This window comes from Chrysemys picta, chromosome 3 (genome assembly GCF_011386835.1).
Source record: "Chrysemys picta bellii isolate R12L10 chromosome 3, ASM1138683v2, whole genome shotgun sequence".
Taxonomy (NCBI): Eukaryota; Metazoa; Chordata; order Testudines; family Emydidae; genus Chrysemys; species Chrysemys picta.
Window position 1 is genome coordinate 57,213,925 of NC_088793.1, and position 22,268 is coordinate 57,236,192.

The 22,268-nt window shown below is 40.3% G+C and overlaps 1 protein-coding gene across 3 annotated transcripts in view; it reads left to right on the forward strand.

The window, feature by feature from the left end:
• Nucleotides 1-22,268, forward strand: part of COL19A1 (collagen type XIX alpha 1 chain) — a 323,634-nt gene that overhangs the window by 233,588 nt on the left and 67,778 nt on the right. For all 3 annotated transcript variants that reach the window (XM_042848857.2, XM_008178207.4, XM_042848856.2), the window contains exons 19-31: nt 2,470-2,514; nt 4,920-4,955; nt 7,691-7,726; nt 7,823-7,876; nt 11,626-11,679; nt 15,189-15,242; nt 16,716-16,805; nt 17,115-17,159; nt 17,249-17,326; nt 19,432-19,467; nt 19,564-19,617; nt 19,713-19,766; nt 21,967-22,008. In XM_042848857.2, the coding sequence (XP_042704791.2) occupies nt 2,470-2,514; nt 4,920-4,955; nt 7,691-7,726; nt 7,823-7,876; nt 11,626-11,679; nt 15,189-15,242; nt 16,716-16,805; nt 17,115-17,159; nt 17,249-17,326; nt 19,432-19,467; nt 19,564-19,617; nt 19,713-19,766; nt 21,967-22,008 (678 nt within the window). The remainder of the gene's footprint in view (nt 1-2,469; nt 2,515-4,919; nt 4,956-7,690; nt 7,727-7,822; nt 7,877-11,625; nt 11,680-15,188; nt 15,243-16,715; nt 16,806-17,114; nt 17,160-17,248; nt 17,327-19,431; nt 19,468-19,563; nt 19,618-19,712; nt 19,767-21,966; nt 22,009-22,268) is intronic.

Genomic DNA, 22,268 nt, shown 5'->3' on the forward strand with positions numbered 1-22,268 from the left:
TCCCAGCTAGTGTGCTAATAATTATAACATGGGGGGGACCACCATCTTCTCCTTCACTTTCTTTGCTTTTACATTAAAAAATGTCTGGAAATTAAATGGTTAGTTTAAAAAAATGATTTGTTCACCAAAACCTAGTTTTTCACCTACTTGTTTAATTCGCCACAATTTTTCAGAATATTCTGGTTAAGATCAAACTGATTTTTTTAACCACCAGTGAACTGAAAAATTAGTTATTTGCCCGTCTCTACCCAAACATACTCATATAGTATGATGAATAACAAAGAATTGCATTACGAGGGCTGCCAGAAATAAATACTGCATTTTCCCTAGGCATCTAGGTTTTAATGGTTCCAAATTAAAAGGGAGAAATTTAGCACACAACAGTTCTTAATCCAACCCCTAAGGGTAGTTTTGTAAAGTGGTATGAAGGTCAGTGACCTCAGGTCCAGTGCCAGGGTTACTCCCTGCAGGAGTCAGTTATGCACTGGCCTGGAGATCCCACAGCCAGAATTATGTTTCTTCATCTGTCATCTTCAGACCCATGCATGTGGCCCAGCTGTTTGCAGGCTGCTTCTAAGTATCTGTCTGTCACAGCTAGCCATGGACTCCCTGTGACAGGATTCTTCCCAGCCTGGCTCACAGCCTTTCCAACCAGCGTTAGGCTTCTCTCCACAACCAGTGTTAGGCTGCTGCCTCCAGCCTGCTACTGCAGTCATCATGCAGCCTCTTGTTCCCCACCCTGAGCTAGGTCCTCTTCTGGCAGTGCTTCCTTCTACTGTACTGGAGGGATTATGGAACCCTCTACTTGCTGAATGTTGTATTGGAGGTTAACTCAGTGCTCAGTAATGAGCCAGTAGGTTTGTTACAATATTTTTAATCTCCACTGTTTGAAATGCAGTTATATCCAACCCAAAAGTTCAAAAATCATGAGTCAATCCCCCTCCTACACAATGAGATTTTGTTTTAAGAGATGATCTCATGGTTTTGGCCTTTTGATTTTTGAACACCCCCCAATGTTTGTGTGACAATTTCAGTGTTGGCACGTCTCTCAAATATATAGAGTAAGCTGCTGCAGAAGGTCTCACTGGGGGACCCACATGAGATCAAATTACAAAGATTTTTATAAAATGCTGCATGATTGTGCGGATCATCCAGCTTCTCCCCGAGCTCCAAAATTCTAATTAATTCTGTTCCTCTACAGCCCCACATCTGCCCATCACCCAGCCCAGCAATTAATTATACATTCCCCTGCAACTGTCACAGCATTTCTGGCCCCCAACCGCACCTCTGCTCTTGCAGCTTCAATGGTTCTTCACCCCATTTCTCAGATCTGGGGGGGAGGCTACAGGGGGTTCCTCTTTGTCTTCCCAGGCCTGGGTGTGGAAATTAGTTCCAGAGTTTATTCATGCCCTCCTCCTACTTCCCAGGTCTGGTGTTGTAGGGAGTGTGCAGGAGCACACAGGGGAGATTACCCATTTTTAACAGGAGAGCAGAGAAGGAAGATTGCTGGGCTCTTTCTCCTCCCCTTCCCCTCTGTGAAATGTCAGCTGGTCCCTCTCCACCTCACCTACCCAAAAACTCAACTCTTAAGGGTGGGGAGCGAGCTCTGCCTGGTTCCTGCAGCAGCCCTGATTGTCTTCTCTCCAGGAGGCAGGGAAGTGGGGAATACAGCCTGTCAGAGGATTTTTCCCCAATAGGGCTGAAATTCTCATGTCATCTTAAGACTGGCTCAAGCAAGGGCCAAAATTGTGTGACTTGCGATGAAATTATGATAGTTTTTACCATTGTAATGCTCTTTTAGAACTCTGAAAATATTATATCTTCTTTTGGTGTAACCTACATTTTTTAGGTCTGAATTGGGCAGGGGGAAGAGTGAAAAATATTTTTTCTGTGTTTTTAGGAGAGCAAAAGGAAATGTGCATAGTGTTTGGAATATGTGCTTACATAATATTATCTTTTGAACCAGCAAGGAGAGCTCAAAAATATTTTTGGTAGCACTAGCAAATAGTGGGTATTTAAAAAAATTCTCTTTAGTAAAGTGACAGGGTTTGTTACACCAAAAGTATTTAAAAGGTGCAGGTCAGTCCCAAGCAGTTTATAGCAAATTAAATGGTCAAATGTTGGGTCCAAACTTTTTGACAGAAAGCATCTATGTATTTTAAATAATGGAATATATATTTGCCAATTTGATATACTTTTGGTCTGAGGAGAAAAGAGAAAAGACACACTAGATATATTGTAGTGTTGCCAAGTGTTTGATTTTGAGTAGCATGTAGAATTTTCTTCTCTTCAGCAGAAGACAATAACTTAAATTCAGTTGAAGCTGGTTAAATCACGTTTCACTTATGATGATTAATAAGATTTCATGCAACATTCAGTGCAAGAAGCAGCTGGATGGGGAAGATTCTTTTCATTTGTCAGAATAAAAAAGGACAAAGATTGTCAACAGTTTTTTTATTTTATTAAAAGGGTCGGCAAGGAGAAATGGGCTTAACTGGTGCAAAAGGTGAAAAGGTAAATAATAATTCCTAATTCATATTCTTAGATGTGATGGCTAAGATGGCTAAGTGTAGTTTATTTTTATTGGGCCAAATCCTTGAAAAAGAGCAAAGGTCAAGTAGAAGAACTGTGGGCACAGAAAAATATGCTCCAATGGTAGACTTTGGGCCCAGCATCCTCACAACCTACATTTTGTTTTCTGGCCTGGATGTCTCTGCAGGGTGGTAATGGCTGTTGGGCATGTGGGTGACTAATGGACAGGTCCACCTGCTCTGCACCAAAGCTGGGTTTAACCCTGGTATATTGAAGCTGTGTCCCAACTGCATACTTAAATCCCATCCAACTTAAAGTATGTGCTTAAGTAGGTTGCTGAATAGGGATGAGCTGCTGAATGAGTTGTCCAGTCATTGCTGAGTTTTTCATATACTCATTGTATGTAGCCCTGGATACTGCTGATCTGTCGTGTGCGGAGTCCTCTGAATGCTTTCTCTGCTGCATTGCTTACAAGCATGGGGACATTGCAACATTTCTGGTCCTTTTGGGCTTTCCTTTCTGATGGTGATGGATCAGGATAGAGTCTATAATTTAGAGATGGGCAGACCTGCTAGCATAAAATAAGACAAAAGCTGCTGGCCATAAAAAAGCCCTATATGAAATTAATCTTCTTTACACTTTGAAAAAGGTTAGTCCATTTTTTGCTTTGCCTCTTTATTTTTTGTGTGCTTTTCTGCTTCCTGATTCAAGATGCATGAATTTCCAAAACACCACAGACCTAGGCACAACCAGGAGGTACCTAAAACCTCAAAAGAAAGCAAGTATCTCAAACAATGAAATATTGATTGCTGATTAAAATAACAAAATTATTTTACTTTCTCTTAAATTAGGAACATAAAAATGGCCATAGTGGGTCACATCAATGGTCTGTCTAACTCAATATCAAATCTTCAGACAGTGACCAATGCCAGATGCTTTAGAGGGAATGAACAAAACAGGGCAATTATTGAGTGATCCATCCCATGTCATCCAGTCCCAGCTTCTGGCAGTTAGAGGTTAGGGACATCCAGAATATGGGGTTGCATCCTTGACTATCTTGACTAATAGCTATTGATGGACCTATCCTCTAGGAACTTATCTAATTCTTTTTTGAACCCAGTTACACTTTTGGCCTTCATAACATCCCCTAGCAACAAGTTCCACAAGTTGACTGTGCATTGTGTGAAGAAGTACCATCTTCAATAGCTAGATGAAAAAAATAGCTTTCTTAGCATGATCAAAGTTTAGAAAAAGACTTTGCTAGTTAATCATCTTTTAGTTTTAATTGAAGCTTTCCAACAGCAGATTCAGCCGAAACAATTTTTTCATTACTGGTGAAAAGATTTAAACCGCATTTTTCTAGAAATAGCAAAAAGTTCAGTCATGCTTCCATTGAATCAATAGGAGTTTTGCTAGTGATTTAAATTGAAGTAATGTAAGGCCCCAGAATGTTAGAGGATCAACTAGTTCTTGTTAAAACCTTGTACTGTAAATGATCTTCATACAAACAGAAATCTAGTTTAGGCTGTTAATTTGAAAGAATCATGGTTTTGTGTATTAAAAGTCATTTGCTTTTGAGAATTTAACTCATATTTTTACACTATTTCAGTCATCACTTTCTGATATCTGTTTCTGATCCTGTGTTAGGCCCAGGACATAGGTAGACAGCCCTGCTGGTTAGTACAAGGCAAGTGGCCAGGTCCCCATGCCGCCCAGGGTTCAGAACCAGGAGTTCAGTAACAGAGAGACTGATACCAGGAATCAGCCTGAGTCAGGAAACCAGGAGGTCAGGGTCAGGAGAAGAGATGGAGATCCAGAACCAGGAATCAGGCCAAGTCAGGAAACCAGAAAGTCAAGAGCAGGTAGTACAGGGTAAGCAGTCCAAAGCAGAATGAAGCCCAGTTGTACTGACAACTTCCTGCTCCTCCTCATGCCTTCAATATGTCCCACCAGTTGTCCCACCAGTTGGGGCCCAGGGGTGAAGCCGTCTATCTGAGTTGGGCTTCAAGGAGTCCCAGTTCTAGCTAATGCTAGTAAGTCAGCAGGTGGAAAGTTGGAGCATGATGATGTGTAGACCCAGGTTTGAAAGTTTTATGCTTATGATTACGTGTAATATATAATACGTGACCCAGACATAAAAGAAACAAACTTGGGTAGAATCCCATTTTATTATCTGTCCATATTCTTTATAATTAAATTAATGTAATCATTAAATGGGCTTTCATAGTTTATATATCTTATAAAGTTGTTTGTATGTATTGAATACATATAACTGTTAGTTTGTTTTCTATATGTTTTGAAGCATTGTTTTCCAAAAGCAGACATACAAACTATTTATCACTTAAAATTATCATGTAAGTATTAACATTTACTGTATACTATCACAGGGAGAGTCTTCTGAAAAAGGAGAAAAAGGGGATCCAGTAAGTACAGTTAAAGCTTTGAGTTAATGTTTATGCTTACATCTGATTTTCTCACCATATTTCCTGTGACACTCTTACCTCTGGCAACGCCCTGTAACCCCTATATTCCTCATCTATAAATAATTGTGATATTACATATAAAGCATCCCATGTGAGGTATCGGGGAAAGGTTATGATATGCTGAAACCCATTGTTCCATCTCAAAACGTGTATCATTAATGCATATAAAATTATAAGAATTGTGTTGGATAGTTTTCACTAAAATACGCTGTGGGTTTGGGAAGCAGCCAGATACTAGCTTTCCAGAGACAATGACAATAGAGATAACCAATGCCTGGGTGGGTGCTGAACAGACATCACCAGCCATTGTCCATCAGAGGAATTACAATTCAATGACTCACTCACAGTAGACACACCAGGGTATTGCTTCAACTTGTGACTCAGCAGTGCCCACCAGACACGCCTGGACTTGTGTTCTCCAAGCACATGGACTAAGGTTATAAATCAGAACACAGTGGCCCCACTGCTTTGCCTTTCCCCTGCCCCCACCTATGCAGCAAGCAACAAGGCCACTCAGAAGACTGAAGACTCAAACAGAGGGGAGTGGCACAGGTTTAAAGGGTGAATCCTGTGTACTGTGAACTGCAGTATCCAGTGGGTTGAGAAAAACTGCTGATCTAGATGTTGCCCAGTCTAATAGGGTTGAGAGTTTTGACTGAGTGCTTATATTTTCTTTTCTTTTGGTAACCACGCTGACTTGTTGCCTATCACTTATAATCACTTAAAATCTATCTTTTGTAGTCCATAAATTTGTTTAACTGTTTATCTTTATTGGTGAGTTTGCCGAAAGTGTTTGGTAAATTTGTTCAGTTTTACAAAGGCTGGTGTATATCCACTTTCCATTGATGAAGTAATGAACCAATTAATAAGATGAGCAATGCAGGACGGTATATTCCTGAGGTACAGTGCTGGGAGTTGGGGGGATTTGGCTGGTGCCTTTCTCTGTGTGATTCATGAGTGGCTCTGGGAGTATTCATGCGATCTAGCTGGGTGTGGGGCTCCACATGTGGTTGTGCTGAGTGATAACAGCACCTGCAGGGGTTTGCTGTTTGTAATTAGCAAGGCATTGTGAGAGACAGCCCAGGCTGGACAGTTAAGGGGGCCTTAACTCCCAGGCTGCACCCGGGGATCCTGTCACATTTACATTCTGTAATAATTTTTTTTGTACATTTTAATAGGTTTCATGCCAAATATTCCGAAACTTGACTATAAAAATGGCATCATGGGGTTCCATGTTTATTGCCTCTCGATTATTGACATATCAAATTCACTCAGTTTACCAGTAAAAAGTCGGCATTTCCAACTGCCAGCTCTTCAAACTCAGAGAGAGGCTTGGGCAAAAAGGAACCTTTCCCTTTCTTGTACATTTGCATGAGGCAGGGGCGGCTCCAGGCACCAGCGCAGTGCTGTGAGGGCGGCAGACAGGCAGTCTTCGGCGGTATGCCTGAGGGAGGTCCGCCAGTCCTGCGGCTTCGGTGGCAATTCGGCGGCGTGTACGGCGAAGGCGCGGGACCGGCAAATCACCCGCAGAAACGCCGCCGAATCCGCATGAGTGAAGGCCGCCTGACTGCCGTGCTTGAGGTGGCAAAAAACATAGAGCCGTCCCTGGCATGAGGGTAGCTAGAATCTCGGTGCTTGCAGTCCTTGGGCTAAATCTGTCCTTGGCCTCTCTCTGATTTCTTCTGTGAAGCTATTTCTGGGATGAATTTTTGGCACTTTAAATACAAGGTGCAGGGTCACCACAGAGTAGACCTTGGCACTGTAGATCCCAAGAAAGGTCTGGCTGATCTGAGATGGAAGTAGCTGAGTCTAAACATCTCAACAGCAGCCTTATTCTGCTCTTATTGAAGTCAATAAGATTTTGGCTGTAGAGATTAAAGGTAGCAGATCAAGCAAACTATCCCTCAGAGTTCTAACTATTATACTAGCAAATGCACTAGTCATCTTAGTGAGAAACTGCAGCTATTTCATTAACTCTGCAATTAACACTGAACATCAAGCATAGTACGTAAAATATGTAACCGCCTTTATTAAAAACCTATTTATCTCTTTGGGAAGCTCTAAAAACTTTATTTGCAGGCAATTCTTCTTATAGCCATATTTTTATATGTCACTTTTTTATTACTAAAGATTATTTTTAAGGAATCAGAATCCTTATTCTTTAAGATTTCATCTGCTGCTTTGTATTTCTTACAGTAAATCATAATCCTCTCTTTGTGATATGATAAATGTTAGTCATATTGCTTAATGCACTGCAGGAAGAGGCTCACGTACTATAGTGATGAATGCTGTATAAGAACCTATGTGGAATAGGATATACTGTAAAAATGAGTAGCTTTGGGCATATGATATCACAAACAGGGTAATGACATTAAGTGAAGAATAAGCACCAGGGACAGAGTTCTTAAGCAAATATTTTGTTTTCATGCAAACATCCTTAGGAATAAAACATGAGAAGAGAAATCAACATACCCGAAACTGCAAATAGAATTTTTCAAAAGACAATCCTTTTCAAAGTTTTCCATCAACAACTCTTTAAAGAATAACTAGATTTTCATTATTTGCTAAATTGTGTTAACTAAATTAATATGACAACACTTCTGTGTGTAGTAACTTCAACACAGTCAATCTTAGTCTAAATTTCAACTTATTGTGATCATATCTATTATTTTCAGGGGGAAATTGGAATGAAGGGATCACAAGGAATTAAGGTATTTTTCTGATTGGTATACAAAATATCTATTTGGTACACAGCTGTCTCTTGTGGATATAACATTAAATTATTTGAGAAAAATTTTGCTTTTTAGGGTGAAACAGGAGATCGTGGTCCTCCTGGACTCACTGGAAATCCAGGATCAGAGGTATTTTAAAGTATTTATTATAAAATTGAAAGTAGCGTGTAGTGGCTTCTTATTATGCCGTTGTGTAAAAGGACTTTGGGTGCTATTTCATTCACTTTATATAGCACAGGCCATTTTTTTTTTTTAGTGTGTGTACTTGAGTTGCATGCCAAAGTTCTTGTGTACATACAAACTGGGGTTATACATGCACACATCCCTGAATTTTGTGGCCAGAATGGGCAATTTGTGTTCAAAGAACATGTGTATGCAAAGTCTGAATGCACTTTTTGGGTATTACTTTTTTTGAAATATGGCCTCCATAACCAAAAAGAGGCTATTCTGATGCTAATATTTATGCAGGCATGTCAGTTTTATTCTGTGTAGGGAGCTAAATTACAAATTAATTATGGTTAGGCGCAGGTGATACAATATATGTTACTCACAATATATAGCAGGGTTGATGTCAGACGGAGACTTACACAAGATTGAAGGCAGAATATAGCTATTTTACATTTAGTTAGTAATGATGATGTTGATTTCAGCATTACTCACTGGGGAAAAATTATGCAAGGAACTTTTAGGACCACTGCTATTTCTATCCTTTGTCTGGCTATTTATGTGTGCAATTACACATTTTGTATTGTGGATATCACCAATACAGACTAATGAGTGAGTCTTCCTCATCTGTCAGCCAGCCAGGTGGTAGCCAGAGTGGATGCAACACTATCAGTCTCAATTCCTCCCCCTCACAGAGTGCAGGCAGACAGATTTCTCTAGTTGTTATCTTGCCTCTCTAGAAATAGCTTGTGCTTCTTAGCTGAGGAACCATCTCTCCTCCAGGCCTCAGCTGAGCTCTGTAATCACGTAGAATAGTAGGTACAATGGAGTCTTCCTCTCAAAGCCAAAAATACCTCGCCTGTGCCTTTCCTCTGCAGCCTTTGGCAATGGGCCCATTCTGTCCATCCTTCCCACCTCACTTAAGTACCATACAGACTGCTCATGCAGAGGCACCACACTCAAGCCCAATCAGGGACAGAAGTGGTTCTGAATCTGGTGCCATCCTCAGCTTCAGACACTCAGGAAGAAACCATAGCCTGAATGAATAGGGCCTTTTCTGTTTCCTACCTCTTCTGATTCTACACTCACCGTGCACCAAAAGGTCTTTTCAGACTCTACAATGTGGACTCTGGTTTCCACAGCCTCTGGTTGCTCCGCTCAAACATGGATTTAGTCATAATTTCCCAGTCTAAGACCTTAGACCTAACTCTGGAGGCCAGTGTGTTCCTTCATGAGCCCCTGGAAAGAAGTTATGAAAATAATCTTTTAAACTGGGAACATCCAAATCACTACCACTTTCTATGCCTCTTGAACTCCCTGTGGCTCATGGAGACCCAGGGGATCAATGCTGTTGACTCCAAGCTGCCCTTCCTGGTACACAGGAACCTCTCACATTGCCCTATCAAATATTCTCAGTGTGGCTCAAGATTCTGTCCACTTGCAGGTCAAACTTTTTGGCCCTTCTGAATCTGGTCCTGAGGTGAGGATATCTTCAAGTTTTGTCTCCTTGCCCTTAATCTTTCAGAGTCACCATCTGATTGGGAATTTAGTGGATTCTGCATTGAAGGAGGTTTTGGAGGAAACAGCCTTCTTCTCCATCCCTTCTTCCCAGCTAGAGAAACACAAACCCTCATCTTCCTCCTTTTCCTCAGGGAGGAATAGGCCCAGCTTCTTGTGGGGAAATCTTCAGTGAAATAGAAACCTCAGAACAAACCTCAGCATTCCTTTCACAAGCAGGAATCTACATCCAAAGCTTTGTCCAGAGAAAAACCACTGGAGCCATTTCTGACTATTCCTGTCCCTCAAATCAGACAGAAGAATCTGTGTTCCTTCACTCCTGAAACAGGGTTTCCTCAGACTCTTGGGTGATAAGTCATTAAATCCCCTCCTGCCCCCGATCTTCAGTCACATTTCTCCTTCTCTCTTCTGCCCCAGAATCCCCAGAAAGGGAAAATGTTCTGTAAATTGTTGGTTGCCTCCACTTGGTAGAGGCCATATACCTGGCTTCCTTTGGTTTGGCATCAGCCCCCAGGACCTTACAAAAACAATGGTCACCATCTCAGCTGCCTTTAGAAAGTGCTGCATGATTCCTCACTTGGCTGGCTGATCTGGGTTCACTGATGTAGGAAACCTCTGCAGCAACCCAAGGACACAGTTCATTCTATCTATCCTAGGTACTTAAATGGCTCTCATTGCCATAGTATAGGAGTGCCCCACATTTTTAATGTATTTATCCTCACAAAACTATGAGATAAGGAAATACCATTTTACAGATGGGAAACTGAAGCAGAGAGGGGCAAGCTGATTTGCCCAAGATCACACAGGAAGTCTATTGCAGAACAGGGACTTGAACCTGGGTCTCCTGAGTAGTGGCTACTGCCCTAATAGCTAAAACCCCCTTCCTCTCACCCTTTTTCAGTGACCTTGGACAGGTGATATAATTAAGAAAAGAAACTCTCCAATTCCTTCCCAGATGCATATGCACCTTGTAGAAGCTTTATAACCATGACAAACAGAGCATTCCTTCCTTCCACAGAGACCTAAAGCAAGAAGCTTTGATTCATTTTTTTCCAGTTCAATGGCTTAGGATCCATCCAATCACACATGGCCTTGTTGGAGTCCTATAGTCCCATGGGCAGGATTCTTTTTTCAACCTTTTCAGCAGCAGCTGTTATCCTCTTTCTGTGGATACACTGGGCCAGATCCTCAGCTGGTGTCAAATGTCATAGCTCCATTGACTTCAACAGTGCTACAATGATTTACACAATTGATGATCTGGCCCATAAAGCAGGCCCCCTATGTGGACATGTTTTGAGAAATTAGCTCATTAATATGGAAACTTCTAATATATTTCATTGGGAAGCATAACAATGCAAATCTTATCAGGGCAGTGGAGAATGAACTAGCAGTAACTGTTGTGTAACACCGCCAGACCCTGGTCATCGACGGGCGAGATCAAACCTGGGACCTTTGGAGCTTAGTGCATGAGCCTCTACTGCGTGAGCTAAAAGCCATATTGCTGTTAGCTAAGACTGGAGCAGACTCATTAATCTCTAAGTGGTCTTGGTGCCCTTAGAGGGGACAGAGCACCACACACAGGTGGTGTGTGGGTTACAGTTGCTCCCTAATCCAGGTAGAAAATAATTCTTAGCAGCTCTTTTGTTTGTGTCAGGGGTAGCCAACCTGTGGCTCCGGAGCCACGTGCAGCTCTTCAGAAGCTAATATGCGGTTCCTTGTATAGGCACCGACTCCAGGGCTGGAGCTACAGGCGCCAACTTTCCAATTGGACAGGGGGTGCTTGCTGCTCAACCCCTGGCTCTGCCACATGCCCTGCTCCCACTCCACCCCTTTCTGCCCCCTCCCCGATCCTGCAGTGCCCTCGCTCCTCCCCCCCTCGCCCACAGCCTCCTGCACGCCACGAAACAACTAATTGGGAGGTGCAGGGAGGGAGGGAGAGGCGCTGATCAGCGGGGCTGCCAGTGGGTGGGAGGCGCTGGGAGCAGGGGTGCGGGAGCGGATCGGGGACTGCTGACATATTACTGTGGCTCTTTGGCAATGTACATTGGTAAATCCTGGCTCCTTCTCAGACTCAGGTTGGCCACCCCTGGTTTATGTCCTTATAGTGGATAAAGTGCTTTATTCTTTATTCAGTATAAAATAATTTCAAATATATTGATTTTTAACTCAAATTAATATATATACACACACTGTAGGGACTGCAAGGTCCTCCAGGACCCATTGGACCCAGAGGACATCCAGGAGAAGTTGTAAGTATTGTGTAATTTTCTACAGTCAGTAAAATCTGTTGAGGTGAGATATTAAACAATGAAACAGTGCCATGGGAACTATTGTTGTGTGGTCTTTTTATGGAGGGTGATTTAATAGTTAGCCCATGGGATTTGAAAATGCAAATTCCAACTCTGCCAGTGACTTAGTGTTTGGGGTTGTGCAAGACCTCTGTGTGTCTTTGTTTTGTCATCTACCAAGTGGGGATTTTAATACTAATTTGTGTAACTCACAACTGCCCAGATCACCCCCTATTATAGAAATACACACCAGAGGTGAAAAATTCCACTAGACTCCCCTTACAGAGCTTGTCTGAGATCATTACAATGAGTTGGAAAGATCAGTGTGATAAGATATAAGATTGGGGAAGTCGGGAAGGGAAGAAAAATGCAAGGCATTATAAATAAATGGCCTCACTTTTACAATCTGTGTTTTTAAAATCTATAATTTGTCATTATCAACAAACTTTCATTAATAGTGGATAATATGAATCTAAGCATGCAGACTTATTTATTACCTTAGCACTCTAGGTCAGTGGTATAAGTAAGAAGTCAGTCAGGACCAAATTCATCCCTCGTATAACTACATTGAAGCCAGGGATAAATTAGGTGTCAGTCTCTAGCTTTTTCAGACTGCAGTAGTCCATTTTATTGAGAAACAAACTAAAAGGAAAATGCTTGTATAGAAAATGGGAATAACAGCCTTTGATTATTATTGGCAGTTGGTACTCAACGTTCTTCTATTACAGATTAATCAAAAACAGATATTCTCTCTGACATGCTTTTTCATAATGTGTTATGATTACTTTAGGAAATTACCAACAAATGACTTGTTGCAATAAATGATCAAATAGAATACATATGACAGTAACATGTGTTGTTCTAGTTTGTCTTTATCTTCCAATTCAGCTTTGGACAGTTATTCAGCATTTCCAGTTGCATGTAATTCAAATACTAATACTATAAGTAGTATAATTATTAGACTTAGAATATATCTCTAGAGTCACAGTGTGCGTGCTGCTGTACCAATGCATAAGGGCAGGAATTGGTTCAAGGAGTTCTTCCTTGCCACTTGCACACCTGTACATGAGGAAACCATGATCCCAGTTCTTGGTTTACTGTGATCACAAGAACAACATGTCTGTTAGTTCCACAGAAGTATTAGACATCCCAAAAACATAGGGCCAGGACCCTACTGGCGGGTGGGCTGCAGTCACCTCAGGAAGGAGGAGAGGAAACACACACTTCCATCTTCAGTGGTGCTTTCCCACCTTGCATCGCCAGAGGTTTCTATTTGCTTAGGTGTCTAACAACCAGAGTGCCTCCAGGAGCTCGTGTTAGTGCCTTTTGCCTTTGGCACTCACATATACACGTTCAGAGGCTATGGTTTGTATAGGTACAAAGGAGCCCCTTTGCTTGAACACTGCTTTAAAAGTGTGACATGCTCATGATTATTGCTAAAATGTGTTTTCAAGCAATATATAGACCTATATTTCAATTCTGTTATTGTTGGCCATGCAAAATATGTGCAGGTGTATGCAAATAGGCATTTTGAGTACAAAATACACAGCTGTGTGCAAAACAAGTGACTGTGAATACAAGTAATTGATTGTGTATGTAATAATTTATTTGGCACCTGAATTTAGTTACTAACATTTAATTTATACATGCCCAATTTAGGAATCTATTTTTAAAATTTTGGTTTGTAAGGTACATTCATCTACAGTATCTTTGACTAAGTGGCATATTAAAACATGTAATTTCAAGACTGAACTCTCCAGTCCCAAAAATTGTTTGTGAATTGTACTGCACATTTCTTGGGGCAGGGACTGCATTGTCCTTTATGTATTGTACAGCACCAAGCATACTTGTGTGCAACGTGTATGACCATAGGTCCCTAGTTTTGCCTAGTCTTTGATTTGGAACAGTAGAGTTGAGTGAGAGGACTGTCGTGAAGCTAGTTCTGACTCCCAGATTTTCTGCCCAATGCATGGGGTGGTGGGTGCTGCTTTAACCTTGTTCCCCAAGAAACCATTCACCAGCTGTGGTTAACTCACTCTGGAATTTTTTTCTCCTTGCCTCTGACATGGCTTGTACACCAGAGTCTGCAAGGGAAGATCACTTATCTACACAGGGGAATCCCCAGTAAGGCAGCGAGGGCCAGATTGAATCCCCTTTGTGTCACTCTAAACATGGATGAAGCAGGGCAGAGACTCTGGCTCATAGTTAATACATCTAAACTCCTATATACTTTTGTAATAATTTTCCATTTGTGAAACTAGTGAACACCTTTCACTCATCTACAGTTCAGGTTTTTTGATATACTTTTGAAATAATTTTCCATTTGTGAAACTAGTGAACACCTTTCACTCATCTACAGTTCAGGTTTTTTGATATACTTTTGAAATGAATGATGTATGAATGTATGAAACAAACAATTTGTCTGCATTTAGGGCAGAATACAGTCAAGCAAGGAGAACACAACCAATTGAATGTTTCCTACTGACATGAACATTTCATTCATTCTTTACGTGCAAGTGCTAACAAGATTATATGTTTCCCACTGCAAAGAAAAGTTCAAGTGATATGCCTTTCAAGATCTTTTTGACAAAGATAATTAATTTTCATTTGAATGTGCATATTATTGGGCATGAATACTAGAAATTCTTGCCTTTGAGTAGATCTACCATTTGCTGTGGAACTTCCCTAAGGTTCATGATGGACAAGCATACACTACTTCATGGAATAAATGTAATGTAATGTATTAAGGCAGATGACAACTCTATACTTCCTTTTGGAACAAATGTAGATCACGCTTTTCTATAAAGTAAATGAAAATCTTGTGGGGTTAGAGAGTGAACTTGAGTTTAAGCTATTTATGCATGCTTAGGTAGTTTTAAATTTATTTTATTATTCTTTCATGTCTCTGCATCTCTAGTTGCTTGTATTATTAGGAGGGAAAGGACAAACATGAAAATCAAAGCTTTGATGTGGAAGCAGACATCTGGAGGAGGGACAAAATACCATTTTTTGCTGAGATTTTTAATTGTTGTCTTTTGAATATTTAAAACTAACATTTTTAAAAAAAAAAAGGAGATTTGGAGTTAATCAAATATACAGGCTCCTTGAGGCTTTAAGAGTAAAGAAAATATCAAGCAAGTTGTGCCCAACACCGTACACATCATATCCCAGTAGCAACAGGCAAACTAATCCTTTAAATCTAGTCATTTTACTTGCTACCATCTTCCTTTAAACACTGTCAGTTTTCATGACTTTGGTTTATTTTGATATTCTTTTCCAGAAATCTCTTAATTGAATTTTTTCAGGAAGGTACTGCCCAGAAGGGTATAGAAGGCAATTTTTGATTAGTAAATATTCATTTAAACAAAATAACATATGCATAAGTGACTTTTTCACCTTTAATCTCAGATAGCATTCTGACCTGAAAGATGCTGTAATCAATGAAAATGTTGTTTTTTTAAATTAACTAGGGTTTACCGGGAGAGCCTGGGATACCAGGAAAACCAGGAATTAAAGGAGAAAAGGTATGCACTAAAATTTGATCAATTTATGATTTAGACAATATTAGTCAAATATTATAATCTTGAAGGAGTCTTCCATCCTTCCACATTCATCTATCTAAGTACTTTAAGAATAAATAAAAAACATGCCTCTTGTTTGAAGAGTTTACCTTCTAATGTGTCGATCCAATTTCAATTTAATAATTGAAAGAATCCCATTGATTTAAAAGGGGGTTGGATTAGGCCTGTAGTTGGACATACCAGTACTACAGAACAGCAAGAGTTAATTGTGTGTGTGTGTGTATACCTTCATGTACTGGGAGAGGGGGAGAATTATATGGGAAGGATGTGAATTCTGAGATAAGTTATTGCATTTATACATCTTGGGGTTTGTGTTTTAAAGAAAGCCAATGAAGTACATTAATAGTTTGAGGGTGCAAGCTGTTGAGCAGGCATGAATAGAGGTCAGCATTGGGGCACAGACATAAAGAAGCTAGTCTTGTGGAACAGGAAGAAGTATAAGGTTGCACACACATGATCTGGGAGGATATCTGAGGTGAAAAGGGCAGCATGAGAAAAGGCACAAAGTCACTTGTGGAAGATGGAGTTGGGCTAGCCAGAGATGTGCTGAGTTCATAGAGTGTAGAGTTAAAGTGAGAAAGATAAGGGAGATGTAGGTAGGAGTACAGCCAAGCAGAGCCTTTAAGGTGAGAAGAGGAAATGTCAGTAATTGAGATGAGGGATTGACTAAGGCACGGATCCAGATTTTTGCAATAGGGATAGAGAGGAGGGGATGAACTGTGGAGATGTTGCAGAGGAATAACTGGCAGGATTTAAAGACAGTCTGGGTATTAGAGGATGAAGGAGAAAGAAGTGTAGATATGATACCAGCATTGCAAGCATGAGTAACTGGAAAAATAGCGGAGTTATTAACTAGATTAGATGGACTCTTGGTCTTTTCTCTATAGAAAATCCCATGTTCCTATGTTTTATTTTGTTTTTTTACCTTGCATACTTACCCATGTAACATTTTTTTAGGGAAAATATATATTTTGTTAAGAAATTAGAAGCTGTAGATGTGTTATCTAAACATATGTAACAGTTTTCAAGACATGTCAGTACTTCCAAACACCCTATCATAAGACTCCCTGTAGAATAGGTGTTGGCCTATCTGATTTACAGTGAAAAATCTCTGCTAGCAGTATAGCAAACACCTGCTTTAGTGTATAGAGCCTGGCTGGCATTACAAATAATGTTTAAAAAGTTGGTTTTGTTTTATAAAACTGGAGTCATGTGTTTGATTCCCAAATAAGCTGATGTAAGTACAGTAGTACATTCTGAAATAGGGCTGTTTAAAATGTTTACCAATACCTAGAGATGATAGGTAACAGAGATCTACCATGTAAAATAGTCACGATAACCAAGACTTATCTTAATGTTAATTTTCCTGAAAGAAAACACTAACATTTCAATTAGTGGTTTATATCTATTCCACAGGGTGATTCTGGTGGAATTATAGGGCCTCCTGGACATCCAGGTCCAAGAGGTGAGACAGGACCCCCTGGGCCAAGTCTGCCTGGGAAACCAGTAAGTACTTGCTACAAGGGCTTTCATTGCTTGTTTCCATGTAGCACTTGTAGCACTACTGAAAATGATTTGTATAGCAATACTAGTATAATTTTGAAAACAAAGTGTATGTTATGCCTGTAAAGCAAGTGCATAGAAAATACAGTCTAAAATCTCTTGTTAATGCAAGTGTCTTTTCAATGATCCTACAGACCGTGGCACTAATAATCAAGATGTAGACAGATCATTTTTATTTACAAATGCTGACTACCTCTGACAATAAAATTCAATCAGACTCTGCAATTTTAAGGTAGAATTATTGTTTTTTAGGGTCTGGCTGGCACTCCTGGAACCCCAGGTCCACGAGGGCCTAAGGTATACAAAATTATCATGGTTCCTATTTCTAAGAGATACACTAATTTCTGCTTTTAAAGATGAAACAGAAAGTTTTGTAACCTTATCAGGGTGAAAGAGGACTGCCTGGCGTACAAGGGTCTCCTGGAGAGATGGGGCCACTTGGAATAGGAATTCAAGGACCTCCTGTAAGTATAGCAAACAGTATATGAGAGTTTCATTTTAGTTATTACTGAGAAATCTATGTAATGATCAGGTTCATATAACATGTTTCAGATTAGATATTCCTGATATGAGTTCCCTGCTGCTTTGTGATTCCTGACCCAACACCTCTTCCCCTTTCACAGAGCGGAAAATGATATTACTGTCTAGGTCTTGTTGTTAGTCCCTCTAGAACTTCACTTATAAGTGGAGGATGGGAGACTTGCAAGAGCCTGTACTCCGTGCCCTCCCACATTAATTGCACATTGCACTGGGACATCATAAAGCTGAAGGTTCTTTTTCTGGCTGACAGCTGTTTTGAATTTGTCTGCCCTTTCTGCTTCCAGCACTTGCACATGAGAAGAGACACTAAGCCCCGTTCAGCAGCCCTGGCTGTCACTCAGTCAATAACCACAGTCCCCTTCTCTGTGTCATCCCCCGTGCCCTGTACAGTGGGAGAGGCAGAGGCAGGTACTCTGCCTCGGGAAGGAAAAGGTGAGGCTGGGCAGATGGGCAGCAGCTCCAGGGCTTCAGTGTTGGCATGCCTGAATTACTAGAATTGGAGTACTGTGGGTGAATTGTGGGTGCAGAACTGGAGAATTGTGGGTGCAGAGTCTCCAGCCAGAGCTGCACAACTCAGCACAAGCTTCATCCCCATCAAGCAACAAAGTCCAGATGTGGCCAATTTCCACCTGTATATTTTAAACATGAAATGAGCAAAGGACACTATATCTGGAGTAATCAGAGTAAATAGCTGCAGTAGTATGGTCTTTTACATCATTCTTGCCATCAGCAGCACACTGTTTGAAATGCTTTTTCATTCTTGCTTCCTAACACTGCATCTTTATTACACTTATTACTTCAGCATCCAGTCCATTTCTGGAAGTATCAGTGGTTACAAGAACTTCTTCAGATATTCCCCCAAAGTAAATAGAACATATTTTTGAAAAGTAAGACATAGAAAAATATCAGTGTTTTTTCTTTAGAATGTAGCTAGCTCCAGAAATTATAACTTCATTACAGCAACCTATACTATTTTCTCCCAGCATTCACTGCTAACTTCAAACGTTAAGGGCCCTAAAGTTTTCCAAGGTTGCAATACCAAGTAGCAGATCCTTTGCCAAGGTGTTGTACAGAGACAATCTGTAATAGTGTGGACTGGAAGATAGATTTCTCCCTCAAGATAAACTCGGGGCTGCAGTGGATTCCATGGGGTTGCTGCCCATATTCACCAGGTGAGGGATTTTTCCTTCTGCATTTACATAGTCACGTGTCCACCATTCTTAGCTTACTCAAACATCCTCATTATTGTGTGAGCCCCAATAGTGCACAGCTCTGTGGTGATCAGGACCCCAGTGTGCTCCCCCAGAATACTGCCCCTCCATAAGCCATGGAACCCTCTGCAACCTGGGAAGTTAGGAAGAGATTTGGCCTTAAAAGGACTGAGTTTTAGAGAATGCCAGCAGTTGTTTCATAATCCAAGCGATAATCTTTCTTTGTCTAGTTGTCTTGATAGTGTTCAATAATATAGGAGGTAGATGACACAAGTCATGCTCATGAATTCTACTGCGATGAAAATGGCAATATCCTGTTAGTCCAATCCAACATATTAAACTGAACGTTTCACTTCATTGAAATGACTAAGTTATAGAAATCATAGTACTTGAGACAGATGGCTATAGATTTAAATATAAGTTTTAAGCAAGTCTAATAATTTAAAAAACAAATTAATGTTATTTAAATGTTTACATTTTTACATTGATTCTTAGGCACCCTACAATTTGTGATGCTTTTGCCTATTGCACTGCATTAATTTCAGTTTTCCCTGTAAATCTCAAGCTAACTGACCAGTCTATTAGTCATTGGTCAGTGGCCTTACTTTCCATGTGAAATGGTTCTTAACCAAAATACTGGATCTGATCACCCTTGAACTTTAGCAAAATTGGGTCCAGATTTGTAACCTGACATTTCAGCAGGTCCCATTCTCTAAGATGCGCTGAACCAAAAGCCCACAGTATTTTTGGTTCAAGATCACCCCTGTTTTAAAAGCATTGCTGCTGTTATCTGAGTCTACATTTGGCTATTTTTACAGGGTCCTAAAGGTCCATTTGGGGAACCAGGTGCCCAGGTAAAATACTTATTGTATAATTTGGAAAAATGAATTTAACTTAATAGGTTTTCCAGTTTCTTGAATCATATCTTAAGTAACTGTTCTGTATATTAGGGCCCTAGAGGACCCCCTGGATTACCTGGAACTCCAGGTACCCCAGGTGCTGATGTAAGTAACAGTTCTTTATATAACACTATATTGATGTATGTGCCTCTTATCAATGACTGAAATTTAAAATGCAATGGTCTTGTTTCTGTTTCTAGGGTAGTCCAGGACCAGATGGGAAGCCAGGACTTCCTGGTCCTCCAGGTGACCCAGTATGTATACAAACTATGCTTGACTTACATTGTGTGGATGCTAGTATTTTAAAACAGAAAGACACCAGATGCCTAGTAGGCCTAGCAAACTGTATTCCAGGGATCGGCAACCTTTGGCACATAGCCCACCAGGGCCAGCCCCCCACAGCCCCCATTGGCCTGGAGCGGCGAACCGCAGCCAGTGGGAGCCGCGATCGGCCGAACCTGCGGACGCGGCAGGTAAACAAACTGCCCGGCCTGCCAGGGTGCTTACCCTGGCGGGCCGCATGCCAAAGGTTGCCGATCCCTGTTGTATTCAGTTGACTGCCTAGTGATTTTTTTTTATTTAGTTCATAACAATATAATTAATGTTATGGTTATGTGAGCACTTTCATGATAAAAGTCTGTTTTCAGGAGGTTATACTTTAGCTTTAATAGTTTGTTCCAGGCTGCAACTTGGCTTACCATGTCTCAGCCCCAGGAGCAGTTCTGTATAAATTTTCAAAGACTATAGTTTGGTTCTTCTTAAATTACAAGACTATGGGGGAAATTGCATTGCTCTGACACATTTAAAAAGCTATTATATTATTAATGACATTTTGAAAATAATTAGCCCATAATGTGAACTAATTTTCTCGAGTACTAACGAAAGAATTAAATGGCTAAGATGAACAGACACCTGAAACGAGTTTAGATCCTTTAACATGTTCCCCAAAGTTGAAACTTTACAAGCTTAATTTTGATTTTAAAACAAATGCTGACAGAGCCATCAAAAAGGGTAAATAAAACTCTCAGAATTCCTAGAGCAGCTCTTGGGACCTGTTGCTCAGCAAAGTGAAACCCTTTAGTCACTTGTTAACCTCACTTTGGTCCTTTGGCCTTTCCTAAGTGGTTTGGGCCAAAGCCTGCTATCATATAACCAGATTTTTAAAAAGGCTTAGTTTCAGATAACAGGTGAGATGCAGTGGTAACTCCTCAAGTGTAGGAAATTGTTTAAATTCTAAATACCATCTTAGTTTTTATTTGAGACATGACATATATAAAAAGAAAATAAAAAGACATGGCTATCCCAAACACCAAGCTCCAGTGCTGGGAAAGCTTATGGTGTCTTTCAGCCAAATCGCTTACAAAAGTGTGAATTCAGCCTCTTCTCTAATGAACATCCCTCTCAGTGAGTGTTTAAACCCTGCCATGTAGACTAGTCCTTCTCTAAGAACTTTCCTGGCAGATTTTTCAAGGTTTGTGAAACCATGCTGAATGTGGTATGTCCTTCTCTACATTAGCTGTTCAATCATGTTCAGAGGTGGTTCCACTGCACAGGTTGCTGACATCTGTTGTCAGCAAAAGGCAATTTTCCTAATGTACTGAAGGCTAAGGTTCGACACTTTTGCTTTCCTGGTGTGGACAGGACCCTTAAAGCTTTAAAAATGTTAACATTTGAAACTGGTTAAATTGAAGACAAGTACACACCAGATTTGTCAGTGTATCTAACTGTATATCGTGACCAAGGCTGGTTTTTTTCCCAACAATCACAGGAGTAATTTAGCTTGTGATTTTCATGATTTACAAAAAAATCCCTACATTTTGACATGTGAGGATTCATTTTTTGGAGCTGGGTGGGTGGAGGTAACAGCAACAGCTCAGTCAGTTTCATGGACAACCTTGAGAGATACAAAATTAAACCTGGCACTTGAAAAACTAAGGGAAGACAGGAGGAAAACAGAACTGCTACACAGAAGACCAGATCAAAGAACTATCTGCAAGGGCTTTAATTTTCCAGGGGTGATGAGATTTCTCCCTCTTCCTGCAGAAATAAAAAAAAGACAGTTAAACATTTTGGGGGGCTAAGTTGGGTTTCAGAAAAGTACACTCTGATAGTGGAGCTACTATGTTTCAGTGTGTTGACTGTTTTCATAGCACAAACACAGTTCTAGCTAGTTCACTACAATAGGGAACAAAGAACTACCCTGGGTAGAAAGCATTAACAACATTTTAAAAATATATTTCAATATTGACTCTTGCACTTTTCATCATAAATACTTTTTATTTTTCCTTAAAAATATCATGATAAAACAGCTTTAATCATGGCTCATTTGCATAATTATGTAAACTTTTTTGATACCATTAATACATATGGAAACCATGGACCAAATATTTAAAGATGTGGGATATATACAGTATATTAAATATTTCTTAAGTGTATGCATGTGTTTTATTTCAGATTGCACTTCCACTTTTGGGAGACGTGGGTGCTTCATTGAAGGTAGTATATTGGTACAGGAGGAAGTCTTTCCACTAATATGAATGGGTTGTTCAAAGCAACATAGACATTGGCATGTTTTCATAAGTCAGCTTTTCCTAAAACCAAGGTTATGTTTTACTATATACTGTAGATCACCAAAGTTAGGGGTGTAAGACATTTCAGAGACAGTAAAAGACCTGTCATGTCTGCCATCGGAAAAATTTGGATCCTGATCCAGATCCTTACTTTGAAGCCTGGGTCCACCTCTTGCTTTTCATTAA